At 41.6% G+C, this 25,944-nt stretch overlaps 1 protein-coding gene across 6 annotated transcripts in view; it reads left to right on the forward strand.

The window, feature by feature from the left end:
* Positions 1 to 25,944, forward strand: part of TRIM44 (tripartite motif containing 44) — a 146,264-nt gene that overhangs the window by 55,353 nt on the left and 64,967 nt on the right. For 4 of the 6 annotated variants that reach the window (XR_013540679.1, XR_012082481.2, XR_012082480.2 and 1 more), the window contains exon 5: positions 16,387 to 16,406. The exons of the other annotated variants lie outside the window; for them this stretch is intronic. Coding sequence is in view for 1 of the 4 variants with exons in the window: in XM_020782798.3 (XP_020638457.3) it covers positions 16,387 to 16,406 (20 nt within the window). In the remaining 3 variants the exon portion in view is untranslated. The remainder of the gene's footprint in view (positions 1 to 16,386; positions 16,407 to 25,944) is intronic. 6 annotated transcript variants of the gene reach the window in all.

A 25,944-nucleotide genomic window follows, 5' to 3' on the forward strand; every position in this document is an offset into this window, starting at 1 on the left:
GTATTAATGCTCATCGCACTCCAAACAGCAGTACCAGCAGTTGTATTCTAGAGCCCAAGCTACTCACCCCTCCAACAACACATCAAGCTTTCTGAAGACACTGTCCTGACAAGCATGGTTGGGGTCTGTCCTCCAGAGACACCATCCCAGAAAAACGACATGGCATGTACCTCGCACATGCAGGAGCCCTATGACGCAGAAGACTGATCCCTTGTCCTACTGAGCTGAAAAGGAATCTCTTTGAGGAGGTCTGGTCCAGATGGCAGTGGGGCTGCTGTCTTGCCCACCAACTAGCATGCCCAGTGAGCTCTCAAGCAGAGGACATTATCAGTTCACACTGCTCACACCTAAAACCTGGATCTATAGAAAAACATACTTTCCTTAAGGTCAACCTACCATTGCTAGGCTTCCTTGAAGTCTGCTGTAAGTAAGAGAATGGGACACTCTGCTCATAGCAGCAGGTATGCCATATTTCAATCTGCTGCCCCCTCCTTCTGTTTCATTCATTCTTCCAACTGCTACTCCAAGATTGTGCTCACTCACCTCATTGTATTGTGCTCCTTGCAATTAGCACAGTTCCTACCCACCACAGGCTGCCAGAGCTGCCCAGAATATTTTCCCACTTCCCAGCACAACTTGTCCTCTGCTTCTCAAATACCACTGACGTTCCTGCTGTTGAGGGTTCAGTCCTTATGCCAGTTACAGTCATTTCCTGGGCACTGCTGGCTGTTGGTATGCACTCTTTTTTCTTTTCTTTTCCCTTCCCAGTTCCTTGGGGAGGTCGTCAGAGGGACACAGGAAAATCTTTCAAAATCTTTTGCCTTCCACATCTTACACTGAATTGAATTTCCTCATTTTGTTGTCTATTAATACAGTTTGGAGAGATCCATTTGGAGATCTTCACAGTGTGCTTTCTGCATCCTTGTATGACCGCGCACTCTGAATTCAGATTATTTTGCAATGAGCTAAACAGCAGGTCATTGACAGACTTTGCCCAAGGAGAGATTGTAGCTCATTAGCAGATCACATGCTTGGAATACAGAAAGTCTTAGGTTCAATCCATGGGATCTCCAAAGAGGACAGGAATAGCTTTCACTTGAAACTTTGGAAAGCATCTGCCCTTCATTGTTAACAACAATTGGACAGAGAACCAACAACCTGATTCTGTGTAAAGCAACTTCATTGTCGTCCTAAATTGTCATGTATCATAAGACCTATCAATTTCTTCTTTTTTTCTTTTGTATTTTTTATTTTTTATACGGGATAACAAAAAGGAAAAGGGAATTGGGATTGATGAGGAAGAGGGGAGACAATAACATACTTTCATCCATTCTGTACCTATTGCCATATCAAGATTTTAAATTATTCTATTTACTCTTTTCTGCCTTCTAGATTCAGTTCTCCTTTCAATATGTACTGTTCACAAGCTGCCTGTTGATTCTGTCCACTTGTTAAATAGATCCCATCTTTCTGTTGCCTTTTGCAAGGGATAGTCCTTCATGACTTCTGATAAAATGTCCATTTCGGCTATTTCCCGTATCTTTTCAATAAGATCTTCTTGTTTCGGTACCGTTGATCTTTTCCAATTTTTAGCATATAAAATTCTAGCTGCCGTAACTATGTATATAACTATATGATTCTTTGACTTATCTATATTTTTAGGTATCATACTCAATAAAAACAGTTCTGGTGTTAATGGCACTTTACAGAGCAATATTTGTTCCAACATTACATGTACTCTTTTCCAATATTGTTTCGCTACTCCACATGACCACCACATATGATAATAGCTTCCCACTTGTGATTCACATTTCCAACACTTATTTGATACATCTGTATACATCTTTGACAATTTTTCTGGGGTCATGTGCCATCTATAAAACAGACCTATCAATTTCTTCTAACTTTTTCCTTCCTATTACAAGATCTAGAAGAGATGGGCATGTTAGTCTGTGCTACCATATAGGGCAATAAATAAATAAATAAAGGAGACAAAAACATCATGGCACTTTAAAGACTAACTGCTATATTTTAATGTGAGTTTTTGTGGATGAGTCCAGTAGACTCAGAGGAAGTGGACTTGTCCATGAAAGCTCATATCAAAATATAGCAGTCTTTAGGGTTCCACAGCATTTTTATGTCCCCACCACCACTTGCCTCCTGTTATTATACTCTTCTTTTACATTACAGTGGTGCCCCGCATAGCGACGTTAATCCGTTCCAGGATTAACGTCGCTATCCAGAAACATCGCTAAACGGAAAGAAAAACCCCATAGGAACGCATTAAACCCTGTTTAATGCGTTCCTATGGGGCAAAAACTCACAATTCAGCGAAGATCCTCCATAGGGGTGGCCATTTTTGCCGCCTCAGTAAGTGAGGAATCCGTCCAGAAAACAGTGGCCGGCCATTTTGGAACCGCCGATCAGCTGGTATTTCCCCCCAGCTGGCCGGCAGGCGCTTCGGCAGGTTGGTGAGACAGAGCCTTTTGCAAAGCCATCATGTCTAGGGCATGGCTGACAGAGAGCTAAATCCAATTTTAGTCCCAAATAGATTAGACACATTAAATCAGTATTGTTTAAAAAGAGTTAAATTAAAAGTCCCATTCATTAGTGATTCTATTCTGATAGGAATAATAGGTGAATTCTGCTCTAAGTAGGCAATGTGCATTTGCCATCTTAATTAAGTATGTAGCAACTTAATTAAGTATATGGCAAGTATATTTCAAGGAACTACAGGATTCTACAAACTTGGGGGAGGAGTTTCACTTGTCACGGATACTGCCTTGTGAAATTTTCTGTTAACATACAAAAGTAGAATTTGGAACCATTTTCATTCAAAAATGTTTTTCATTGAAAAGAGAGAGTAGTAATCATAGACTTCAACAACCCTGATATCTATTGGAAGTTCATCTTGGCCAAAACATAATGTCCAAAAAATTCCTCACTCCATTTTCTAGAATGTGTGAAAGCAGAAACAAGTGGATCAGCTGTCTTCAGTCTAGTCCTTTACCATCATGGAATAAATGCTGTGTGAAGTAGAAGTAGCGGGAACTTTGTGTAGAAGTAACCATGCCCTCTTGAGATTTATTGTATGTTGGAAGGAAAAGCTGAAAGTAGTGTAACATATGTGCTGGACTTTAAAGAATCTAACTTCAATATATAGAAGGGAATACTGGATGTGATTCTGTGGTCACACCTTCTGAGAGAGAAGAGTCTACATGTAGGGTAGGAATTTTATAGCGGTGAGATCCCTGAAGACTAGAGGCAAGCAAATATCATCCCCATTTTCTAAAAGGTGAAAAATAAGATCTGTGCAATTACTAGGTGGTCAACTGGACATCGATATCAGGAAAGGTTCTAGAAATGACTACAGTGCTTTCAGAAACATGTAGCCGCCTAGAGTGGTCAATATGACCAGATAGGCGGGGTATAAATAAATGAATGAATGAATGAATGAATGAATGAATGAATGAATGAATGAATGAATGAATGAATGAATGAATAAATAAATAAATAAATAAATAAATAAATAAATAAATAAATAAATAAATAAATAAATAAATAAATAAATAAAATAGCTGGGTATCTCAAAGAAATGTCAGACTAATCTAATCACTTTTTCTGGCAAAGTCACAAGCTTAGTAGATGAATGGGATGCTATGGATCTTGAGTTCAGCAAGGGTTTTGATGAGGTCCCTCATGTTCTTGTGGCCAGGCTGGTAAAGGGCTAGATGATGCTACTGTTAAGTGAATGTATAGCTGGTTGATGGGCTGTATCCAAAGAGTGCTTGTAAGTGGTTCCTCATCATCCCAGAGGTAAGTGACAAGTGGGGTGTTTACCACCTTTATAATTGACTTTGATGAGAGTGTGAAGGGGATGCTAATTAAATATGTAAATGAAACCAAACTTGGAGGCATTCCTAGTACCTCAAAAGACCGAATTAGGATTCAAAGTGACCTTAACAGATTGGAGTATGCATGAAAAGACCTAGGGACTTTAGTAGGCCACAGGCTAAATTGTGGGATCTGACCACCAAAAAAGCAAATGCAGTACTTGGTTGCATCAACTTTATAGTGTACAGGGAAACTATACTACCACTCTAGTCTACTGTGGTCAGTCCTCAGCTGGAATAGTATGCCAGTTTCTGGGCACTATAGTTTAAGAAAGACTACAACAAGTGAAATTTGTCCAGAAGAAGGTGGCCATGCTTGTACAAGGTCTGGAAAGCATGTTCTGTGAGGAACGATGAAGGGAGCTTAAAGAAGAGAAAACTGACTACGCATTTACTGAGACTGCCAGTACAAGCAGAGCTGAAGTTCCACAATATAGTTTGGCTGCCTACTGTTTTAAGATTATCCTGGGAGTTCAGGAAAATCGTAGAATGTTTCCAGTGCACTCCCATTATTTCATTTCTGGCTCAATATTTCTATCCACACCAATTTTGCAGATAAGTTTGTTGATGTTATATTTTCTAGTTCATTGGACCTTCTTGCCCAGTAGCATATAGAGCACCCCTCAAAATTGCCTTCCCTCTTTTTCTGTAGACTTTATATCTGGCAATAACTATATCCACTGATCCTCAATATAGAACCAGCCTTTTAATATGCCTGCTACAGTTATATTTCCATTTAGTGCCAAGCAGTCTATTTCCTTCATTTTGGCTTGGCAGCTTCTGGCATTAGCATATAAACATTTCCACATTTCATTCCTCGCCAAACGTCTCTGTATGTGCATGCACAGTTTCTCTACTAATTCCCATTAAATTATAGTCATTTGTTTTCTTTATGTTCATTGCTGAGTTGCTTATTATTTATAAAATGTCCCTGTGCCTGGTGTTTTGCAGAGTGATAACAGAGGACAGGTTCCTGCCTTAAAGAGCTTACAATCTAAAAGGGTCTTCCTGAACCTCAGTGTGTCTGAATGTTTTTGGATTTCACTATCTCTGACTGAGTTGACTCAAAACATCTAGAGGGGGGAATCATGTTGTGGGAGGCTGATTTATAAGGTTTTCTCTCTCCCCCACTTTAGGGCCTGAAATATTTACACTAGTATGCATAGAGCATTAGTAGTCCCATCTTCAGTTCTGAAACTGAACTTTTTATTGATCATTTACAAGCTAATTTCTTTTTCTCCCTTACCTATAAGTTATTCCTTAGTGTGATAGGTTGATGAAGACTTATTCAATCCTAGGGCAGAATGTTTTGCAATCTCATAGTACTGTGGTATGGCAGAACATGGTCCTGGACATCCTCAGTGCTTAGCTCATGGTCTACATTTTATCTCTCTTCAGTGGCATCCCTATTTGCAGCCTGTTTATCTTTCTCTATAAAAGCTAGTGACACTCACAGATTTGTACATTTGTAAGGCTTCAGCTGAGGATGAAACTGGCACAAGCACAGCAGTGGTTTCCATCCCAGGTAAACAGGACAGATTGCTAATGCTTGTAGATCAATATGTTGAAAGGTTGGAGAGAAGGAGGGTGGAAAGTGTGGCTGAATAGATCCTGATCAAAAGGAGATTTATTGTAACACAAAATGGGAATGAATGTAAGAACATTAAAAACTCTTGCTGCATCAGGCCTGAGATTCAGCTTGTCCATATTTCTGTCTACAAAAGCAGGAAGATAGAAGTTGATTGTCTAGAATCTGACAAACAGGATTGGAAAGTTATATTTATTCCTTGCTATGGTCTTCTATTGTGTAGCATCCAGGGTATATTGTTTCTGTAGACAGACATTGCATTTAGCTGCATGACTAATAGGTGTTACTAGAATGAAATTCAATAGGTATTTTAATCATTGCTTGCCTTTTAGACGAATGAATAGTAAGGAATGAACATGGAAGCCCATCAGCTATATGGATGCACAACAGAGCATCAGTATGGGACTTCAAGGAGATGGACATGTTCTTCAGGATTGGGTCCATTGGTGCCTTTCAAAAGCAGCAGCCCAGGTTTCTGCTCAGTAGAATGCACAGAAAAGCCCCCCAAATGTCCATGTTTGAAATTAAATGAAGTTCTTGCTCTGAGATTCTTTTACTTTATCCTTTTGATTTGTGGCCTGCATATTCCCAAGTTAAAGTTAAAGGCTTGGAAGTTGAAGTTTTGCTTCTGCTCCTGTCTAAGACTTTATTCTGACATCTTGAGTTGAGATATAAATGGACCCTAATCAAAACTTGAGCCACTTCGTAGAAGTTGTATCAATGATGGCATCAGGAAACTAGGTTAAGAAAGAGTTTGTACTCAAACCGTAACTCTCTTTTTGTTCTGAGCACAGACTGAGTCCATTCAGCGCCTTTTGATTGAGTTGCCTTGGAAAAGAAACTAGTGGTGCTTTGATAGATAGATGATAACATTGTTGATCTCCTCTGTAGATCACAGAAATCTTTTCACACTGCCAGAACCATGACATTCTTTATTCTTTTCCTATTTTATATCTTCTTTGAGGAGAAGGAAAATTCTCTGCAGTGGTCTTTGGGTTTGAGAATTTTCTCTTTGTCAACCTAGACCCCTGAGGATATGGAATTTGACACTTTGACCTAAATAACTTACAAAAAGCCACGCTGACTTATCCACCACCCTGTTGGTCAACAATGTGCAATGACAATTCCATATTGACTTTCAGGTTATTACTTGATTAGCCTGAATGCAACTGAAGTTTTGTGGGGTCTTACTAAGGTCAGTATATAAATGAAATACTGAACACTGGCAGCTTTTGCCTTAAAAAAATAGTGAGTGTTATAAAATGTGGCCACCTCACTCCCAACATATGCCCACTAAGGGCCCGTCAGAACCCAGAAGGGAAAAAAAGAGTGCAATTTACCTGCCAGGTGTGGATGATCTGTGGCCCTCCAGGTGTTGTTGGACTGCATCTCCCATCAAGCTTAGCCAGCAGGCACAGTGGTAAGAGTTGCAGTCCAAGAATACCTCAAGGCACCCAGATTGCCTGGCCTGATCTCAGGTGTACAGTTACTACATGTGCCAGTAAGTACAAAAAAAGACTAATGCACAATGAGAGAATCCCATAAATATATGTTATTTCAAGCTACAGCAGCATGTTCACTGTTACATACAGCACTGATGTTACCTGTCTGTCATGGGTTTGGAGGGAAAGTTCCATCCTATGGGGAGTGGAAGGCGGGACATCAGGAGGAGGGACTGTACTGTATAAATATGTGATGCCTGTGTGGTGAAAGACACACTGGATGAGATGCTGAGAGACACTGGGTTGTGACGAAGCAGCAGCTGGGAAGAAGAAGCTGTTGTGGGAGTCTGTGTGTCAGACAGGGTACTACTGTGTGTCAGAGTACCAACCTGATAGGTTCAGGTGTCTGTTGGTTAGCCAGAACTGATAGGTTCAGGGTCTGTGCTTTAAGTTAAGGGTTCTGGGTGAACCAAACTGTATGCTTGTATGAGTGAGAATAAGCCACGTTACTTTATCCTATTCACCTGATTGTTTTATTTTCCCTGTGTGTATTTAAATAAACCTTATTCTTTTTATTGTTTAAAAATCCATCCCTGGTCTGTGTGACTTCTTACAGGGAATGGTTGGTGGCAGCTTAGTGAAACTGTGTGACAGATCCCAGTAGGTCTGGGTTTGTCACATTGATTGGTGTCCAGCGTGTGGGATACGACTGGTCCAGTTGTCCAGCGGTCCAGCAAAGCCTTGGCAAGTGTGCCCAGAGCAAGGGGGGTCTAGTCAGGGACAGTCTGAGGCGCGTAGGTAATCTTCTAGGTGTACCTCACGGGGAGGTGCGCTAGTAGAAGAACGTGCCAACTGGGGAGACTTAGATTAAGGTGCTCTGAGGCAGCCTAGTTTTGGCGGGAAAAGCTGAGGCAAAACTGCGTAGTAACAGTGAGCTAGCTTGCCAGCTGAGAGGCCCAGCAGAGGGGGGTAGGCTCTGACTCGATACTGTTGCAAGTAGTGCTGAAGAACAGCAGCAATCTCTAGAGAAAGCTGGTTCTGAGGCAAGAAGGAAAAAAGTGGTCGTTTTATTTTGAGGCTTGACTTTTTAAAGCAGCCTGTTCTGAGGGGGGATTATGCCCTTGACTCGAAGCCAGATGGCCGAAATGAGTGAAGTGAAAGACCCCCAGATTGACCAAGGTTCTGAGGATGAATTTGGCTCAGTGCAGGGTGACAGCACAGGAGAGCAGAACCCAGAACTTAGAAAATTGCTCATAGCCCAACAGCATGAACTGAGGATGAGGCAATTTGAAATGGAGGAAAGGGAAAGAGAAGAAAGGGAAAGGGAGAAACAGCGGCAATTTGAATTAGAGAGAGAGAGATTGGAAAGAGAAGAAAGATTAGAGAGAGAGAAAATTGCTCTGGAAAAAGAAAGAATGGCGTTTGAATTAAGAAAACTGGAAATGATGAACCAGAACAATAATAACAATAGGGATTCTGAGGGAGGCCAACTGTCTAAGGCTGACCTGAAGAAATTCCCTGTGTACCACAAGGGAGATTGTCCCGAGGTGTTCTTTTCCTTAGTGGAAAGAGCGTTTGTGGACTTCTCAGTGAGGGAAACTGAGAAGATGACCATCATGCGATCTTTAATCAGTGGTAGCCTGGCTGAGGTTTATGCCGAGATGCCTGAGGAACTGATGAAAGATTTTGCAGAGTTTAAAAAACTGGTGTTTGCCAGACATGGGATAAATGCAGAGCAGCTGAGACAAAGATTCAGGTCCCTCACCAAGAAACCAGAACAGACTTTTACCCAAGTGGGGGCCCAATTGGTGAGGCTGCTTGAGAAATGGCTATCGCAGGAGGGAACAGAGACCTATGAGCAGCTTAAAGACTCGATAGCACTGGAACAGTTCTATTCAGTCCTGCATGGGGAATTGAAATTCCAGGTGAGGGAAAGGAAACCAAAATCTGTGGCACAAGCCGCAGAGATCGCAGATTTTATTTCCCAAATAAGAAAGCCCTTGGGTGAGGGGAAATCTGTAGGTAAACCCAAAGAAGCCTACAGCAAGTACTCTCAGGGACCAGGGAAAAGCCAGCAAGGGGGAGGGGCCCATGGTGAAGGGAAGCCCTCAGACATGAAACCAAGACCTCAGATTTTGGAGGGGAAACCAAAACAAGATGAGAGAGAATCAAAATACACCAGAAAATGTTATTTCTGTCAGGGAAAGGGTCATCTAATCTCAGAGTGTGAGAAATTAAAGCAGCTAAAAGGAATGGTGCCTCAGGAGTCTAGTGGAACCAAGCCAAAAGCTGTGTTCTGTGTCCAGAAAGAGCAAGGCTCAGTGTCACTGAGGGAGCCTGTTGCCATGGCTACTCAGTCTGGAACAGCTACCTATGCTGATCAGGCTGAGGAAAATGGTCCTCTTGTGGAGGTAAAACGCTGCTTGCTGGTGAAAACAGATTCTCAGTTGTTTGAGACAGCAGGGGTGGACGTAGGAATACTTGACCGTCAGTATAGGGGGCTGCGGGACACTTGTTCCCAGGTAACCCTGTGCCATCCAGATATTATTCCTAGGGAGTTTATAATCCCAAATGAGAGCATGAAGGTGGCAGGGATTGAGGGGCAGGTAATCTCTCTGCCAGTAGCAGAGGTACCTGTCAACTTTCAAGGCTGGAGGGGAGTTTGGAGGCTAGCGATTTCATCGAATCTGCCAGCAGCCGTGCTCGTGGGAAATGACCTGGCTGAACATGTAAAACGGGTGCTAGTGATTACACGCTCACAAGCCACCACAGGGACAGTTCAGGGGGGTAATGATGAGCCAGAGACGGAAGCAGAGGGGAGTTCAGAAGCTGTGGTGGAAACCTTAACCACAGACAGCAGATTTGGACAGGAGCAAAAGGCAGACGCCACTCTCCAAAAGTGTTTTGAACAGGTGACTGACGCCCAGCTAACACCTGAAACCCCAGTGAGATTTCTGGAGAAAAAGGGGATTTTATATAGAGAGACCCTGAGGAATATCTCAAAAGGGGGAGATGGGAGCAGAAGTCAGCTGGTGGTACCTGAAAAGTATCGCCCCATGATCTTACAAAGGGGGCACTCTGACATGTTTGCTGCACACTTAGGGGTGAAAGGGCCCCTTGATTTGATCAAGCAAGATTGGGAGCAGATCACCCAGGATGACCCACAAGACGTTGTGACATACATAGACACTCTGATGAATGACCTAAGGAGAAATCTAGAGCTGGCAGCAGAAAACCTGCAAGCTCAGAAGGTCAGACAGAAAACATGGTATGACCACAAAGCTAGAGAGAGGCACTTTGACCCAGGGGAGGAAGTGCTTTGGCTTAGGCCCTGCAGAGAGAATAAACTGCAGCTCAAATGGGCAGGACCATATAGGGTCATTTCCAAGATGTCAGACCTGAACTACCTAATAGAGCAGGAGGAGAACCAAGCAAGGAGGGTGGTTCATGTGAATGCCCTAAAACCCTACTACAGAGGGGAACAGAGGGTTTTATTCGCGATAAAAGCAGCTGAGAGTGAGGAAGCGGAATTACCCTTCTGGGAGGGTAGAGGGGAAGTAAAATACAACCCAGAGGAGGTAAAGATCAGTCCTGCACTCACCCAAGACCAGCAGCAAGAACTAAAAATGCTGCTTAGGAAATATCAACAGGTGTTTTCCAACAAGCCGGGGATAGTGAAGGGAGTGATGCATCGGATCCACACAGGGGATGCACCCCCGCAGGCAGTATCCCCATACCGAGTAACGGGACCCTATAGGGACAAGGTGCGGAAGGAGCTGGACGAGATGCTGAGGGAGAACATAATCGTCCCCTCTTCTAGTCCTTGGTCCTCTCCGATAGTCCTTGTGGACAAGCCTGATGGGAGCATTAGGTTTTGTGTCGATTACAGGAAATTGAACCGTGTAACCACTCCTGATGCCTACCCAATGCCCAGGCTAGACAACCTGATTGAAACCATAGGGGGTTGTCGGTTCATCTCATCATTGGACCTGGTAAAGGGATATTGGCAATTAAGAATTGATCCCAGGGATCAAGAAAAGACTGCCTTTTGCAGCCCTTTTGGTCTCTATGAGTTTCGAGTCCTGAGCTTTGGTCTCAGAAATGCACCAGCCACATTCCAAAGGCTGATGGACCAGACCTTGGCAGGGCTCAGTGACTTTACAGTGGCCTACATTGACGACATAGGGATCTTCAGTAATACCTGGGAAGATCACCTGATACACCTGGAGTTAGTGCTGCAGAGGTTAAGTGCAGCAGGGCTAACAGTAAAGGCCAGCAAGTGTCAGCTGGGTAGCCCAGAAATAAAATACTTGGGTCACATGGTAGGGGGAGGAGTGATAAAACCCCTGGAGGCCAAAATAGAAGCTGTTCGTGATTGGCCTAGACCCAACACCAAGAAAAAAGTCAAATCATTTCTTGGGTTGGTGGGCTACTACAGAAAGTTCATCCCGAGGTTTAGCGAGATTGCGGCTCCGCTGACCGATCTGACGAGGAAGAAGGCTGATGACCGCATCCCGTGGACCAGCGACTGTGAGGTGGCGTTCCAGAGGTTGAAGGAGGCGTTAATCAACTATCCAGTCCTGCATGCTCCAGACTTCGACCGGGAGTTCATCATCTACACCGATGCGTCTAACAGCGGGGTAGGAGCAGTTCTGTGCCAGGAGGATGAGAATGGTGACCAGCATCCAGTGTCCTACCTGAGTAGGAAACTTCAAAAAGGTGAGAGACATTTGGCAACCGTGGAGAAGGAGTGTTTGGCCATAGTCTACGCGATCCAGAAGGCCAAGCCTTACATCTGGGGAAGACATTTTATTCTGTGTACTGACCATTCACCATTGCAATGGTTAAAGACTATGAAAACCCACAATAGCAAACTTATGAGGTGGGCTTTAAACCTACAGGACTATGACTTTGAAGTGAAGGTGGTCAGAGGGTCAGTGAACTGTGTTGCTGACGCCTTATCAAGAAGACCTGAAGAATGAAGACGGCGAAAGAACATGGACTATGTGTATATAATGATGACAAAAAGTAAAATGTACCTGTTTTTGAATTGGTTTGTATGAATAAAGGTAAATTGATGTAATGTAAATGGTAAATGTTTAAATGCATAATTGCTATGGTTAACTTAGAGTGTAAGGATGAGTAAGTATTATATGGTATGTATAACTGTTGTTTTGTGTTTTATCCAGGTTGTTTTTTGGTGAAAAGCACTTTTAGCTTTCCCCCTACAAAACAACTTATAAAGAGGGGAGGTGTTACATACAGCACTGATGTTACCTGTCTGTCATGGGTTTGGAGGGAAAGTTCCATCCTATGGGGAGTGGAAGGCGGGACATCAGGAGGAGGGGCTGTACTGTATAAATATGTGATGCCTGTGTGGTGAAAGACACACTGGATGAGATGCTGAGAGACACTGGGTTGTGACGAAGCAGCAGCTGGGAAGAAGAAGCTGTTGTGGGAGTCTGTGTGTCAGACAGGGTACTACTGTGTGTCAGAGTACCAACCTGATAGGTTCAGGTGTCTGTTGGTTAGCCAGAACTGATAGGTTCAGGGTCTGTGCTTTAAGTTAAGGGTTCTGGGTGAACCAAACTGTATGCTTGTATGAGTGAGAATAAGCCACGTTACTTTATCCTATTCACCTGATTGTTTTATTTTCCCTGTGTGTATTTAAATAAACCTTATTCTTTTTATTGTTTAAAAATCCATCCCTGGTCTGTGTGACTTCTTACAGGGAATGGTTGGTGGCAGCTTAGTGAAACTGTGTGACAGATCCCAGTAGGTCTGGGTTTGTCACATTCACATATCAACATTGCACTAACCATAACATCATCTCCACAGATCTACACTATCCAAGCTACAACAGTCACTTGGATAGATGTTAATTACCTTCAGCTTCAAGAAAATTATTCAGCAAGTATATATTACAAGATGCAAAGAACCTTGTTGGTTCTTTTTCCAGAAAACATGTACTCATTTTTAGGTACAAAGGCAATGTCTCATAGGACAGATAAGGCAAAACTATTGCTCTCCTGCCTGGCCATGAGCCAGATTCCCAAAAATCAACTGTTTAGTATTGGAAGAGGTGTGCTACATTGGGTGGAGCAAGGTGAACTGGGTGCAGAAACAGGATGAATCGGGATATAACGGGAACCTCAAAAAGCAGAACTGTTCTTCTGAACTCACATTTATCATGGTAACACTTGTCTGTTTTATAGAAGGCAAACCAGTTGAGTTCCCATAGAGATCCAAGATTGATTCCCACACCTTTGCCCTTTTCCTAGCTAGGTGTCAGACAAGAGTGTATTTGATATCCCTGTCTGCTTAGTCTGTGTGCAGAACATATCCAATAAAAGTTGGAAGGACAGTTTCTTGTTTAGAGCCTTGTAAACCCATAATACTTCACTTGAATTCACCATCCAAATTCTTCCACATTAATTTTCCTCATTCTGTTCACCTTCCAAAAGAATGGGTGGAGTATTCCATTTATTTTATCTAAATTAAGTCAGCTTGCACCGTATGCTATCTCACTCATATTAAGAGAGCTATTGGAGTTGGGGAGTATGTTAAAGCGACATGCCAAGTGGTGATTTCTAGAACACTTCCACAGATGATTAATGGGTCAGAGGTCATCACTGCCTATCTTCTGTAAAATAATATGAAGTTATTAGCTTTGAAAAAACTTTCGGTAGAGGCAAAAAGGAACAAATACATCAAGTATACTTGCCTGCCGTTTCCAGAGTGGTAAATCTTGTGATTGCTCTCTTGAAGGGAAAATGTATACACAGTGAAGTACCCAAATAGCTGCCAGTGACTTGTTTAGTTGGGAATTTCTGTCTTGGAAAACAACAGATATCATGACCATAACAACACCCAACATTTCTGGACTTTCCTGATTCTTTTCTTCTCTGAGTCCAGGACTAGAGAGAGTCCATACCTTCCAGGCAAGATGTAGACTTGCACACTTTATGGAATATTGGTTGGTCTAATAAAAAAGATTGCCTGTCCTGTAGATTTTGGTTTTGTCCAAAATCTCCACAAGTGGAGTATGGATCTAATAGCTATTCTTGCTTTTCCCCGGCATCTGGTTTTTAGGTATCTATTCTATGTTTTTGTCCTTTCAGACTGCCTAAATTGGAAGTGACCAAATCACATCAAGTGAGTTCTTGATGTGATTTCCCTAAGTTAATAATACATTCCTTAGGGTAGCATTTCCTTTTCTGCTTAAAAATGCATATTTTTTGTAGTATAGTAGTTGGTCTTTTTGTAGAGGTAATGTTGTGATCAATAAACCAAAGAATTATTCTAAATAGAATCATAATTCAAGCAAGATCTATATAGAAACGGAAACAACGTGATAAATGAGGTGATTGATAGGTTCATTAATGCAGTTTGCAATGTATTTCTGGATGGATGAAATTCTTTAGTAACCTGGCTCTGTCGTGTTAATACACTTCCAATAGTAAAATATCATGCATGCAAAGGTTACAGTATATACAATACATGTGCCCCATTTCTCTTCTGAAGGATGCATTTTCTTGAAAGGGAGCAAAGAGAAGAACAGGACAGTCTTTAACATTATTTCCAAACAGTACTGTTTTTTAAAATAGGGATAACAAGACAGAGCAGTTGTTTTGCACTGGATCTGATCAATATGTAAAGTTGCATTTTGCTGCATTGGCTTATCTCTAAGCCACTATTTTCTGCTGTGGCTCAAGGTCTCTATGGCAGAAACATTCTTTCTCCAGGTGGACCGACTATTACAGATTGTGGTTAACTCCCCATCCCAGGGCTTGAGCCTGGGACATTCTGCCTTCGGAGCACCTGTGGCGATCCCCCTTTGTGCCCTATATACCTCTGGGCTCCACAAAGGTAAATACGCCCTTTTCGCTGCCACCAGGTATTATACTAATACCAAATCAAATCCCACACACTCAGGAGCTGTCACCCCAAAGGGTCATACAATTTCAGGAATCAAGGGTTTTAAATAAATATTCTTTTATTATCGAACAAATCATAAGGAGAATCAAATATAACTGTTTCATATGTTCATGTATAATAAATCAGGTGTTAACGTATATCAGATCATGTCAATATTTCTCTTGTTATACTTAGACATTCATTCCTGCTTGTTCACTATATTTTAACTCTTTCAATTCTCTTCCTTGACCCTTTTTCTATTCCTAAATCCTAGCACTCTCTTAATAACTTCTGGTCCGTAACTCTGCCTGAACCTCTCTCAATCTCTGATTCCAACTCCTAACTGTCTCACCCAGCTGTTCCAACTGTCATTCTGACTCCACCCCTCCTGCTCCATCCCCTGATTGACATGCAGGAATGACGTCATACTTTGGGTTCCGTTACAGCACCTTATATAGGGGGGCTTTACACTCAAACGTTTAGAGGGTGTGCTTCCTGTACAGTACAAGATTCCTGGGGTAATGCTTGTCCTAGCTTCCATTTGAAGCACCAAGTTGTGTACCTATCGTACATAATTTATGAAAGTACAGATGACAATGTGTCTGTTTGTTTAATAACACCATGGATAATGCTTTTGTGCCTAGTTAAATAAATCCGATTAAATTTCAGTATTAGCTGAAGTTTATATTGTGCATCTATTCTCCTTATCAGACTCTCAAAGCAAGCAGATATCAAGGCTTGCTTAACATTCCCCTTTTTCTTTACAAAGAGAAAATGCTACATGCATTAACTCCACTGTGATATTTACATAGAATTGATTATTTCAATGCCCTTTACTTGCTCTCAGAATGTGATATAAAATGTCCTTAATGCTCTGCTGAGAATTACAAAAATTTGCTCAGCATTAGACACTCTGGTGAGCAGTGGAGGCCCCAAACAGCATTTTAACACTTTCGTGTTGTCTTCCGCTCCCATGCCCGAGCTAAAACAACAACCACCCGACCCTCTGTGTTTGGGATTGTAGGCATTTACGATTTGAGCATCATGGCACGTATACAAACATATAATAGGAAATGCTAGGTATCATTAGAGCTTTCTGCAATTAAACACCATCTGTCAGACCAAGCACCCGATAAGTGTTATCATCCTGTTAGTGTGTTAGTAGGATGGGAATACGTTATCTTCAACAAACAGCAATCCTGAGCCATTCCCATCTGGCCAGAATGACCTGAGAATCTAATGAAAATGAGAACGGTTAAAGCACCATGCTTAGCTGATGAGAGGTGAAATGTTTAGTTGTAGAAGTGCCAGTTATTACTGCCCCAAGCAAGCAGTCCATTGTGCCCTTCTGATCAAATGCTGCCTGAAGCTTGAAATGTAACTGTGATTCTTTCTGTTAGCAGAAAAACCCCTCCCTGTCATCATTAACCAACAAGCCCTTTATGTGTCTGTCATACGTTACGTATTCTCAATAGTGTAAAAATGAAAATAAATGTTTGCAGTGCTGTTTCCAACATCTTTGTTTTGCATGTGTTCTCTCCTACAGAGCACAGATGAAGAAACCAGGTGAGACCACTTCTCTTTGCACCTCCTCCCACATTCTAGCCCTTAACGTAATAATAAGAATAATAACAACCTTTGAACTGCAGAGCTGGAAAGGACTCTATGGGTCATCAAGTCCAGCCCTTGTCAGTGAGGCACAGTGGGGAACTGAACTCCCAGCCCTCTGGCTCTGGCAGTCAGATACCTAAACCACTACGCTATCCAGCAGTTATAACTTGAAGTGTCTCTGATAACATTAGGAATTATGGCATGAGGTTACCATCCTTGTAGAAAATACCATGGGTTCCTGTTTTATGATTGCTAGAACTTTGGTAGAATTTTGGATGATCCATATTTTATTGCTTCTGAATCTGTTTTTCATAATGCTTTTACTAACCATGTTTAATATAAAGTTATTTAATTCTTCTTTAAGATTTGAATAACATACTGTTTTTAGGTTTTAATACTGTGTTTTTAATGATGTAAGCCTCCTTGAGTCCTTTTTTAGGAGAAAGGCGATGAATTATTTTAGTCAGGCCGAGAGTTTCTTTTCCAGGCCCAGCTCAAAGTAGTAGTCTTGACCTACAAAGCCTGATATAATTTGGGTCCATGCTATCTGAAGAGCAGTATCTCCTTCAAGGGAGGCCTTTCTTGCAGCCCCATCACCCTCACAGAGCAGATCTGGTGATGACATGAAAGGGGTGTTTCGGTGGCTGTTTCCCAGCTCTGTAAATCTCTTCTGAGGGAGACTGGGCAGGCCTTTTCCATCTCTCTGTTGCCTTACAGGCAAAGCTCTTTCTTTTAAGGCAGAGTTTTGGCAACTGGTCACTGAGGCAGAAGGTTTTAATGAGGACTATTCTGCTTTACATTATACACTACATTTTTACTTATGTGTTTTTAAATTGTTTTAATCTACCGGTAGTTTTAATGCACTCAAGTATTTAACTGAGTTTTAATATTATGACTTCTTGTATTTTTACAATTAGAGATGTGCTCTTTCACGCTTATGGGTTGCAATTCCTGGAAATTCAGATTGACACACCTGCACATTTTGGCCCTGTAGAAAAGAGCTTTGGATTTTTTTTTCCACCATCAGCTTCCCTGCACTTGAATTTCTGTTCTTGATTTGTGGAAGGGAGGGAGGGAGGGAGGGAGGTAAGTAGGTACAGTGCTTCCTGACAGTCATAGCTCTTTGGAAAAATTTTCTTCCCTTGTTTTACAAAACAAAGAGCACATCCTTATTAGTGATATCTTTATTTTAAGTATTTTGTAAGCTGCCTTAATTTCCTGTGTTGGGCAAAAGAGGAATATATAAAGAAAAGAACAATAACAGAGGCCATGTTAACAACGTATTGAATTGCTTATGTAAAAAATATATTAGAGATTGTTAGTTCATTATTTCATGGCTGGTTGGTTAATGTAATATATCATTAATTGTCTTGATTCCTACGATGGCCAAACCAACACATAAACTGCCCTGATACAGCTGTTGTTTGCTGTCTTTAAAGTTGTGCATGAGTAGTTTCCAAAAACTAGGACACAAAATGCTGGGGACGAAGATTGTCGACCAGCTATGTTGTTTGTTGACTCATACTTTGAAGTCAGAGAGCCTCACAAGATGTTTGACAAACTGCTGCTGTAGAACATTTGAGTTGTAATAATGGATCCAGTCACTAACTCAAATGATCTGAAAATCATTTTGAGGTAGAAGCAGTCACCTGATGCAAGAACTGAATTCAAGCTATATTTCAGGTATAAATCAATTCATTTGAAATGCGGTGTTTGAAGATGACATTATGGATGCAAGACAAATGAATGGGTTCTAGATCAAATCAAATCTGAACTTTTGCCAGAAGCTAAACCGGTGAGGCTGTTGTAATTTGGTTATATCACAAGAGGACAAGACTCATTGGAAAATATAATAATCTGTAAAAGGTTGAAGGCCACAGGAAAAGAAGACAAATGACCAAAACATAGATTCACTCACTAAAGTAATCCACAGCCTTTAGTTTCCAAGAGCTGAGTAGACTGTTAGTAACGAGACTTTTTGGATGTGATTAATTCATAGGTTCACATTAAATTGGAAATAACATAGTGGCACACAACAATGCCACAAAGAGAGAGACCTTGGATTTTTCTCCTACAGATTTGTATGACACATTTCATACCTTCTACTACAGCCTGTTTTTTACCTTTTAACCTGTTTATATACTCAAAATGTGCTTTTTAAATATAGGAAAAATATATTTAAATTTATATATTTAAATGTTTTTCATTTAGCTGTGAGCTCCTGTGCTTCTTTTTGAGGGGGGTTTAATCCAAGATATGTTGAATTTCATCATATTTGTTTTCTGCTAGGATTCTTTTACGCATCTGCCTGCAGTACTGCAGCAGGGAAACGGGAATTCGTTTGGACAATGCCTGATGCAATCCTTATGAGGCCCATCAGAGTGACTTCCATTATTTTGACACTGAGTTTGGTGCAGGCTGACAGGTTGAATGGATTGTTCTGCTTCTTCCTCTCTTCCCTGTGGGTCTTACTTTTTTTACAGCATTGTGCTTTCCTTTGTAGGAGGAAAGACATGTTCTAAAAATACGAGGTGCATTTAGTATACCTAATGCTTATAATTTTCAGATTGTTGGCCAAATGAAAGCTCAGATGATCATTTCACATGTTTATCATTTTCAGGAAGTTTAAGCTTTTCTGAATCAGTCTGAATCAGTTTTGACTTTGTGGGAAAGCTGTGTTGGAGTGTATCGATGAAGATAGAAATGAAGAGAGCAAATAAAAGTGACAAGATGATGACATATGCACATATGGAACACAATTTGTGGCTCTTCAGTGCCAGCTAGACGTTTGACAGTGTTTTGACACTGAGATAAAGCATGCTCAAAGCCACTGGTACAGAACTTTCAAGGCAGTTGCTCAGCTGCAGGTATTGAGGCCTGCTGGTTTGTTTTATAGTTGCCCATCTCTCTTATTGGAACTCTTGTGTTTTATTTATGTTGGGCAGTTCGTGGGGTCTTGAAGTGGCACGTCCAAGCGAGTTTTCTAGCAACAGTGTTGAAAAGCAGCTTTTCTTAAAGTAGGTAAAAGGAAAGACTCCTTGGAGTCTTCTGCTTCTACCAGTCAAAATGTGCCAGAATTGTCGGCAGGCTTCTGGCAGCAGTTTGGGGTATAGGATTTCCACTGGGCCCTTTCTGCCGGAATGGTTGTGGCTGAAGTGACTGCTGGGTTTGGGTCGGTAGTTGAAAACAACCAAGGAGGTAGAATGTATTTTTTTAATGAATTGATCTTCGCCATATTATTTGGGTTTATGTTGTTTGGATTTGTATGTGGGTGGTGTCTGGGGATTGGTGGAGGTTCACCAGTCTATTTTATAAACTGCCCAGAATAGTGGGTGTCACTGAGTGGGGCAGTATACAAGTTAAGTAACTAATATAATATAAAGTAAAATAAAATGCAAACAAAACACAGGAAGGTGCTATGTGCCAAGTCAGACATGAAATCTCTTGATGCGGTTTGAGATACATGGCTTGATCTGAGGACCTTTTGCATACAAAGCATATGATCTGTCATAGAGTTAGAGACCTTTCCTTCCAACCAATGAAGAATGGTTAATACTGAGTGGCAGGCATCAGAGCCAAATGAAAAAGAAACAATCGAAACCTAGTGTATAACCTAAATTTAAGCAGCTTTGCTAGTATTGCCACATTCTTCAGTGTTTACCCTCCTCAGCAGCTTAGATACTGTATGCTTCAGTGAAAGGCAGTGGACAATTTGATGGCTGGTCACAAGCTCTTTATCCATAGAGATGGGCAGGTGACTGGTTCTACATTCTTCAAGGTGACACCTGATAATATAGACCTCAGCCGGACTCTTTCAGCCTGCCAGATTCATTTTCAAACTTGAGCAGCTATAGATCCCATGGCTAGAGCATTCAACCAGGGTGAGTTTTGAAGGCTGGAGGTGTATTACTACTTCCTGCAAATGGGGTTATAAACATTAAGATAATGAATGTCTGAACTAATTTAAAATAAGGAAGAACAATTGATGTGTTCTTCTCTATGAAGAGTGTATTATCAAGAACTGAAGTACTCTAACTGCGTTTTCAGCTGGATTGCAAGAAACAAGTACATTAGCACGGCAGATTGCCGACCACAAAGATATAAAAATTGAATAGAAAATTCAGTTGTGGAGCATACAGCTTAGTCAGACCATAACAGGGAATGCACTTCTTGGCTTTTCTGGGTACTGTATTTCGGAAAACTTTTACAACACATTTGTGAATTTTGACCATTGTGGAGTAAACCTATCTGTGAGATGAATTTTTCAATTCAGCTATTCTTGTTCCCAGAAATTCTTCATCTTGTTCTTCATTACTTACTTGGTTGGCCCTCCCCCCTTGCCCTTTTTCGTTGTCGTTTAGTCGTGTCCAACTCTTCGTGACCCCATGGACCAGAGCACGCAGGCCCTCCTGTCTTCCACTGCCTCCAGGAGTTTTGTCAAATTCATGTTGGTTGCTTCGCAGACACTGTCCAGCCATCTCATCCTCAGTTGTCCCCTTCTCCTCTTGCCGTCACACTTTCCTAACATCAAGGTCTTTTCCAGGGAGTCTTCTCTTCTCAGGATATGGCCAAAGTACTGCAGCCTCAGCTTCAGGATCTGTCCTTCCAGTGAGCACTCAGGGTGGATTTCCTTTAGAACTGATAGGTTTCTTCTCCTTGCAGTCCAGGGGACTCTCAAGAGCCTCCTCCAGCACCACAATTCAAAGGCATCAATTCTTCGGCGGTCTGCTTTCTTTATGGTCCAGCTCTCACTTCCATACATCACGACAGGAAAAACCATAGCTTTGACTATTCGGACTTTTGTTGGCAAGGTGATGTCTCTGCTTTTCAAGATGCTGTCAAGGTTTGTCATTGCTTTCCTCCCAAGAAGCAGGCGTCTTTTAATTTCGGGGCTGCTGTCTCCATCTTCAGTGATCATGGAGCCCAAGAAAGTAAAATCTGTCACTGCCTCCATATCTTCCCCTTCTATTTCCCAGGAGGTGATGGGACCAGTGGCCATGATCTTAGTTTTTTTGATGTTGAGTTTCAGACCATTTTTTGCACTCTCCTCTTTCACTCTCATTAGAAGGTTCTTTAATTCCTCCTCACTTTCTGCCATCAGAGTGGTATCATCTGCATATCAGAGGTTGTTGATATTTCTTCAGGCAATCTTAATTCTTCTGGCCCTTTTTGGGACACAAAATAACTTGTTTTTTCACAGTATGGAAGTTTGGGATAGCATGTTCTAAAAATGAGATTTAGACCAGGAGTAGTCTGTTTTTCCTCTTATGACAGAGGGCTATTCATCAGAACATTTTTTACGGGTAGGTTTCATGGCTTCAACAAAGTGGTTGTCTTTACCTTGAAGTATTTTGCTTTTGGCTCACACTTTGATCAGAAATCAATACAAATACTACAAGATAAATGTTCTGTTAACAAAGACGCGGAGCTCACTTGCAGAGGGGCATGGCGTGCTTGTGCGCATGTAAGAAGGGGTGAAGTTTGCTCGCACAGTGGTGGAGCGTGCATGTGTGAAGGGGCGGGGTGTGGTCACGAAGGGGCGGGGTACATTCATGGAGGGGTGGGGCACCTATGTGTGCAGGTGGCAGGCCATACATGTGGCTGGGGTGTGTGGGTGGAGTGCGTGCAGGGGGGCGGGAGATCTGTCTCCGTGGCCCAGTCCTGCCATGGCCCGGGACCGGGGGTTGCGGACCCCTGTGGTAAACAACTTATGGCATGTAATGCACATTCCTTAGGAAATAGTTGCACATATGTGACTGCCACTGTCCTTGTTTGCAGAATGTATTCCAACTCTTTTCAACCCTTTTAGTGCTGACGGAGACCTCTTTTTGGTGGTTTAATATTTCTTTACAGGTTATTCACATTTCTCAGAACCCAGTTTTTTGGGGTTTTTAAAAAATATCTCACAGTGACAGTGAGGCTTGCAGATTTTCTTCCTTGGTTGGCTGTAGGTGAACAGCCTTCTCTTGGTGACCTACAGAGCTGTTGTCGCATGCTGTACATTCTGTCATGGGCCGTTACAGTCCCCTTTGTTCTCATTTCTTCTCACTAGATATGTTCTCCTCAGTGAATCACCTCTCCCCTCTCCCCTACAGAGTGTTTTAGACCCCTGAGGTATCTTCACAGGTACAAATAGCTTTCCCTGCAGGAATCTATGGAGATGTTCTGATAATGCTACATATACAGAGTGACTCAAAATTCGAGTACAGTACTTATATGAGAAGTTCAACAGTTTTCAGGTATATCACCATGAGTTAAACTGCATTTATAGGACTCAATAGCAGCTTGGTGAGAATACAAGCAACTGTGTCCCCTCCTCATGCTTTGGCATGCCTTCCTAGGTAATGCTTAGGCACAGACTCTCCAAGCTTTCCATAAACAGTAAGCTCCATGAGGCATCAGCTGTGCTTTGCTCACTAAGGTTAATTGTAAGTTACCATACAGAAACCATTCTGAAATGCAAATTTGAAGGAGTTCCCATGCTTTTATTTTGGCAGAAATCGGAAATTTCAGAATAGAAAAGTTTCCAATATTTCTGTAACTATTTTGCCCAGTTTCATTATTTTTTTTCCTCTACCTTTCCCATATGATTCCCAATCTTTCTACTCAGTTTAAATTCTCCTTAGATGCAAATGTGTTTGTGCATTCCTCTTTCTCACCCTAAGGTTTTTTACTCCCCAGATCCAGCTATTTCCACTTTTTTATGCCTTTGCCCTTTTCTTTCCACATCTGTATTCTATGTATGCTGCCCTGTTCTTTGGGCCTTTCTTACTGACATTCCTTGTTTGCTCTCTGTCTGTTCTAGTTATCTCTGCCATATTTATTTCCTATTTAAAATCATGCAGCTCTGTGTCTTCATTCTGAAGCATCCCACATCTGACAGTATTCTTGACCCTATTACTACTTTTCTTGCTGTATGTACACTTAAGTAGTACTGGCAGGATCTTCTGAGGGACTCTTGAATATTTGCTCTGGAACTCACAAAGATAGTTGAAACCTTTTGCACATCTGAAAGCATTTTCTATAAATATCGAAATGCCCTTTATTTTAGACCACTCAGGGCACTGACCACTCCTCTTTGGTTTCATTGTTTATCTATGTGGAGGAAGAGTTATACCCATGAAAAAGACTGGAATTTGTATGGCCTGCCAAGGCTTTTTGTGCATAATGGATCTGACAGTCTCCCACTTGGAAAAAAATGACCACCAAATAAATAGAAGTGGGCATGATGCTCATAAAATGTACCTTTTCTTGTCCAGATAGTATTTTTGGAAAACTGGAAAAGGTCTTGTTGTGCCAGTTTTACCCCTTTCTTTTCTTGTAATGACACTGCAATGAAATTCCTTGATGCAGTACATCTAGGTAAAGGTAAAGGTTCCCCTTGACAATTTTTGTCCAGTCGTGTCCGACTCTAGGGGGCGGCGCTCATCCCGCTCTTCAAGCCATAGAGCCAGCATTTTGTCCGAAGACAATCTTTCCGTGGTCACATGGCCAGTGTGATTTAGACACGGAACGCTGTTTACCTTCCCACTGAGGTGGTCCCTATTTATCTACTCGCATTTGCATGCTTTCGAACCGCTAGGTTGGCAGGAGCTGGGACAAGCGACGGGTGCTCATTCCGTTGCGTGGATTTGATCTTACGACTGCCGGATCTTCTGACCCTGCAGCACAGGCTTCTGCGGTTTAGCCCACAGCACCACCACAGCGCCACCATGTAGATGCAGTACATCTACATGAACTGAATGAAGAATGTTGATTAAGTTGCCTCCACACTATTGTACTTGGACACCTTGAAAAAATTTATACAGTACTGTCCCATGGATCTGTCTCATTGCTTCATTGTTTCAATGTTTATTTGTTTCTTTACACTCCCACTTTACTTTTTGAAACTAAATATCTATAAGTAATCTTTTAAGGCAGAGCACTTACAGCACAGTTCGCATGATCATAAACAAACTTTGTTAAAAATGTAAAAAAAAATCCATACAGTATAAGATAGCAGTATGGCAATGAACAATATAGGCTACTAAAGCAGAAGGATAGATACAAGTGAATAGATTAATTAATAATATTAAATGTATTTTAAGAACTGCTTTAAACCTGCAACATTAGGAGACATACCTCATATGTTGCCAGATCCAGTGGTGCCAGCCTCAACCACCTAAGTCTTTATGCTAGCAGCAAAAATATTCTTCCTAGATGCAGATTTGCCTGTGCTTTTCTCTTTCACACCCTCATGTTTTTTCTTCTCATGTCCAGGTATTTCCACTTTTTATGCTTTTTCTCCTTTGCCCTTTTCTTTCCGTATCTGTCTTCTGCGTGTGCTGCCCTGTTCTTTCCTCTCCCTTGTGCCGTTTTCTGTATTCTGTACACGTCTCCAAAATGAATTGACTGTTCTAAATGGACACAAAGGAAGGCAGCAAAAAGGCTGAAGGAAGGCATGAGGCTAAATAGGGACAAACTATGCAAGTATTGCCATTGCTATAAAATTGCAATGTCCTGGATACTCTTAAGTCCAGTGTTGAGAGGTCCCTTTCTATTCATGCCGTCGTCTTGTTGTCACTCAGCACTTACGTTCCTACTCTTCAGTATAATGAGGAAAGGTATTATGGAAAGTATTTCAGCAAGAGAAACTTCAGGCACCCATTAAACATTGCAGCCTTAGGGGGAGTCCTAGGTTCACAACATTTCTCTCTGTGACAATAATACATTGTTAACAGGATCCCAGCAGAAACTGAAATTACAAATGGGACCAATCTACTCACCTTACATAGATTGGCTCCAAGTTAATAGCCTGGTTCTCCCACAAGGGAGCAATTGTCCATTGTCTCTCCATCTGTCCTCCTCCTATCTATTTGATTAGAGTGACTTGGATGGGAGCCAGTTTATGTGCATGAAAATTGAGATTTAACCGGTCTTTAGTTGCTACTTTTTAAAGGCAACTTTTTCCATAGGGAAGATTTTTAAACAAGAAAGTCAATTACTGTAGGTAGCACCTTTCTGCCTTTTTCCTATTCCCAGGAAGTTTCTCAGTTCTCATTTAGTTGTAATACCGTTTTATACTTCTGTGGTGGAGAAAGTTAAATGTTCAGTGAAATTTACCACTTTACTAAACAAGTTCTGTTTCTCATGAACCAGTAGTTATCTATACCTCATTATGTAAATTATCTGTCAGCTCCAAAAGGATGTAAAAAGACCCACAATGCCCAGTGACGGTGACCTTTCTACATAAAAAAGCAAATGCATTTCTGTAATAAATTAATTTCTCTTGACACTTACAAGCAGACAGAAATTTAAATCCACTCATTATGGTCCTGGATTCTCAAAAAATACATATCTAGGACTAGGTTATTAGTGTACTGCTGGAGAATAGCTGGGAAATGTGCTACAGTTAGGGCTTGAAAAATTTGGAAGGAGTGGGTTGTACTATAGGTTCCAGAATCCCCTGGACAACATAGGCAGTGACTATGTTGGCTGAAACTTCTGCCAGTTG

Source organism: Pogona vitticeps, chromosome 1 (genome assembly GCF_051106095.1).
Source record: "Pogona vitticeps strain Pit_001003342236 chromosome 1, PviZW2.1, whole genome shotgun sequence".
In the NCBI taxonomy this organism is placed as follows: domain Eukaryota; kingdom Metazoa; phylum Chordata; class Lepidosauria; order Squamata; family Agamidae; genus Pogona; species Pogona vitticeps.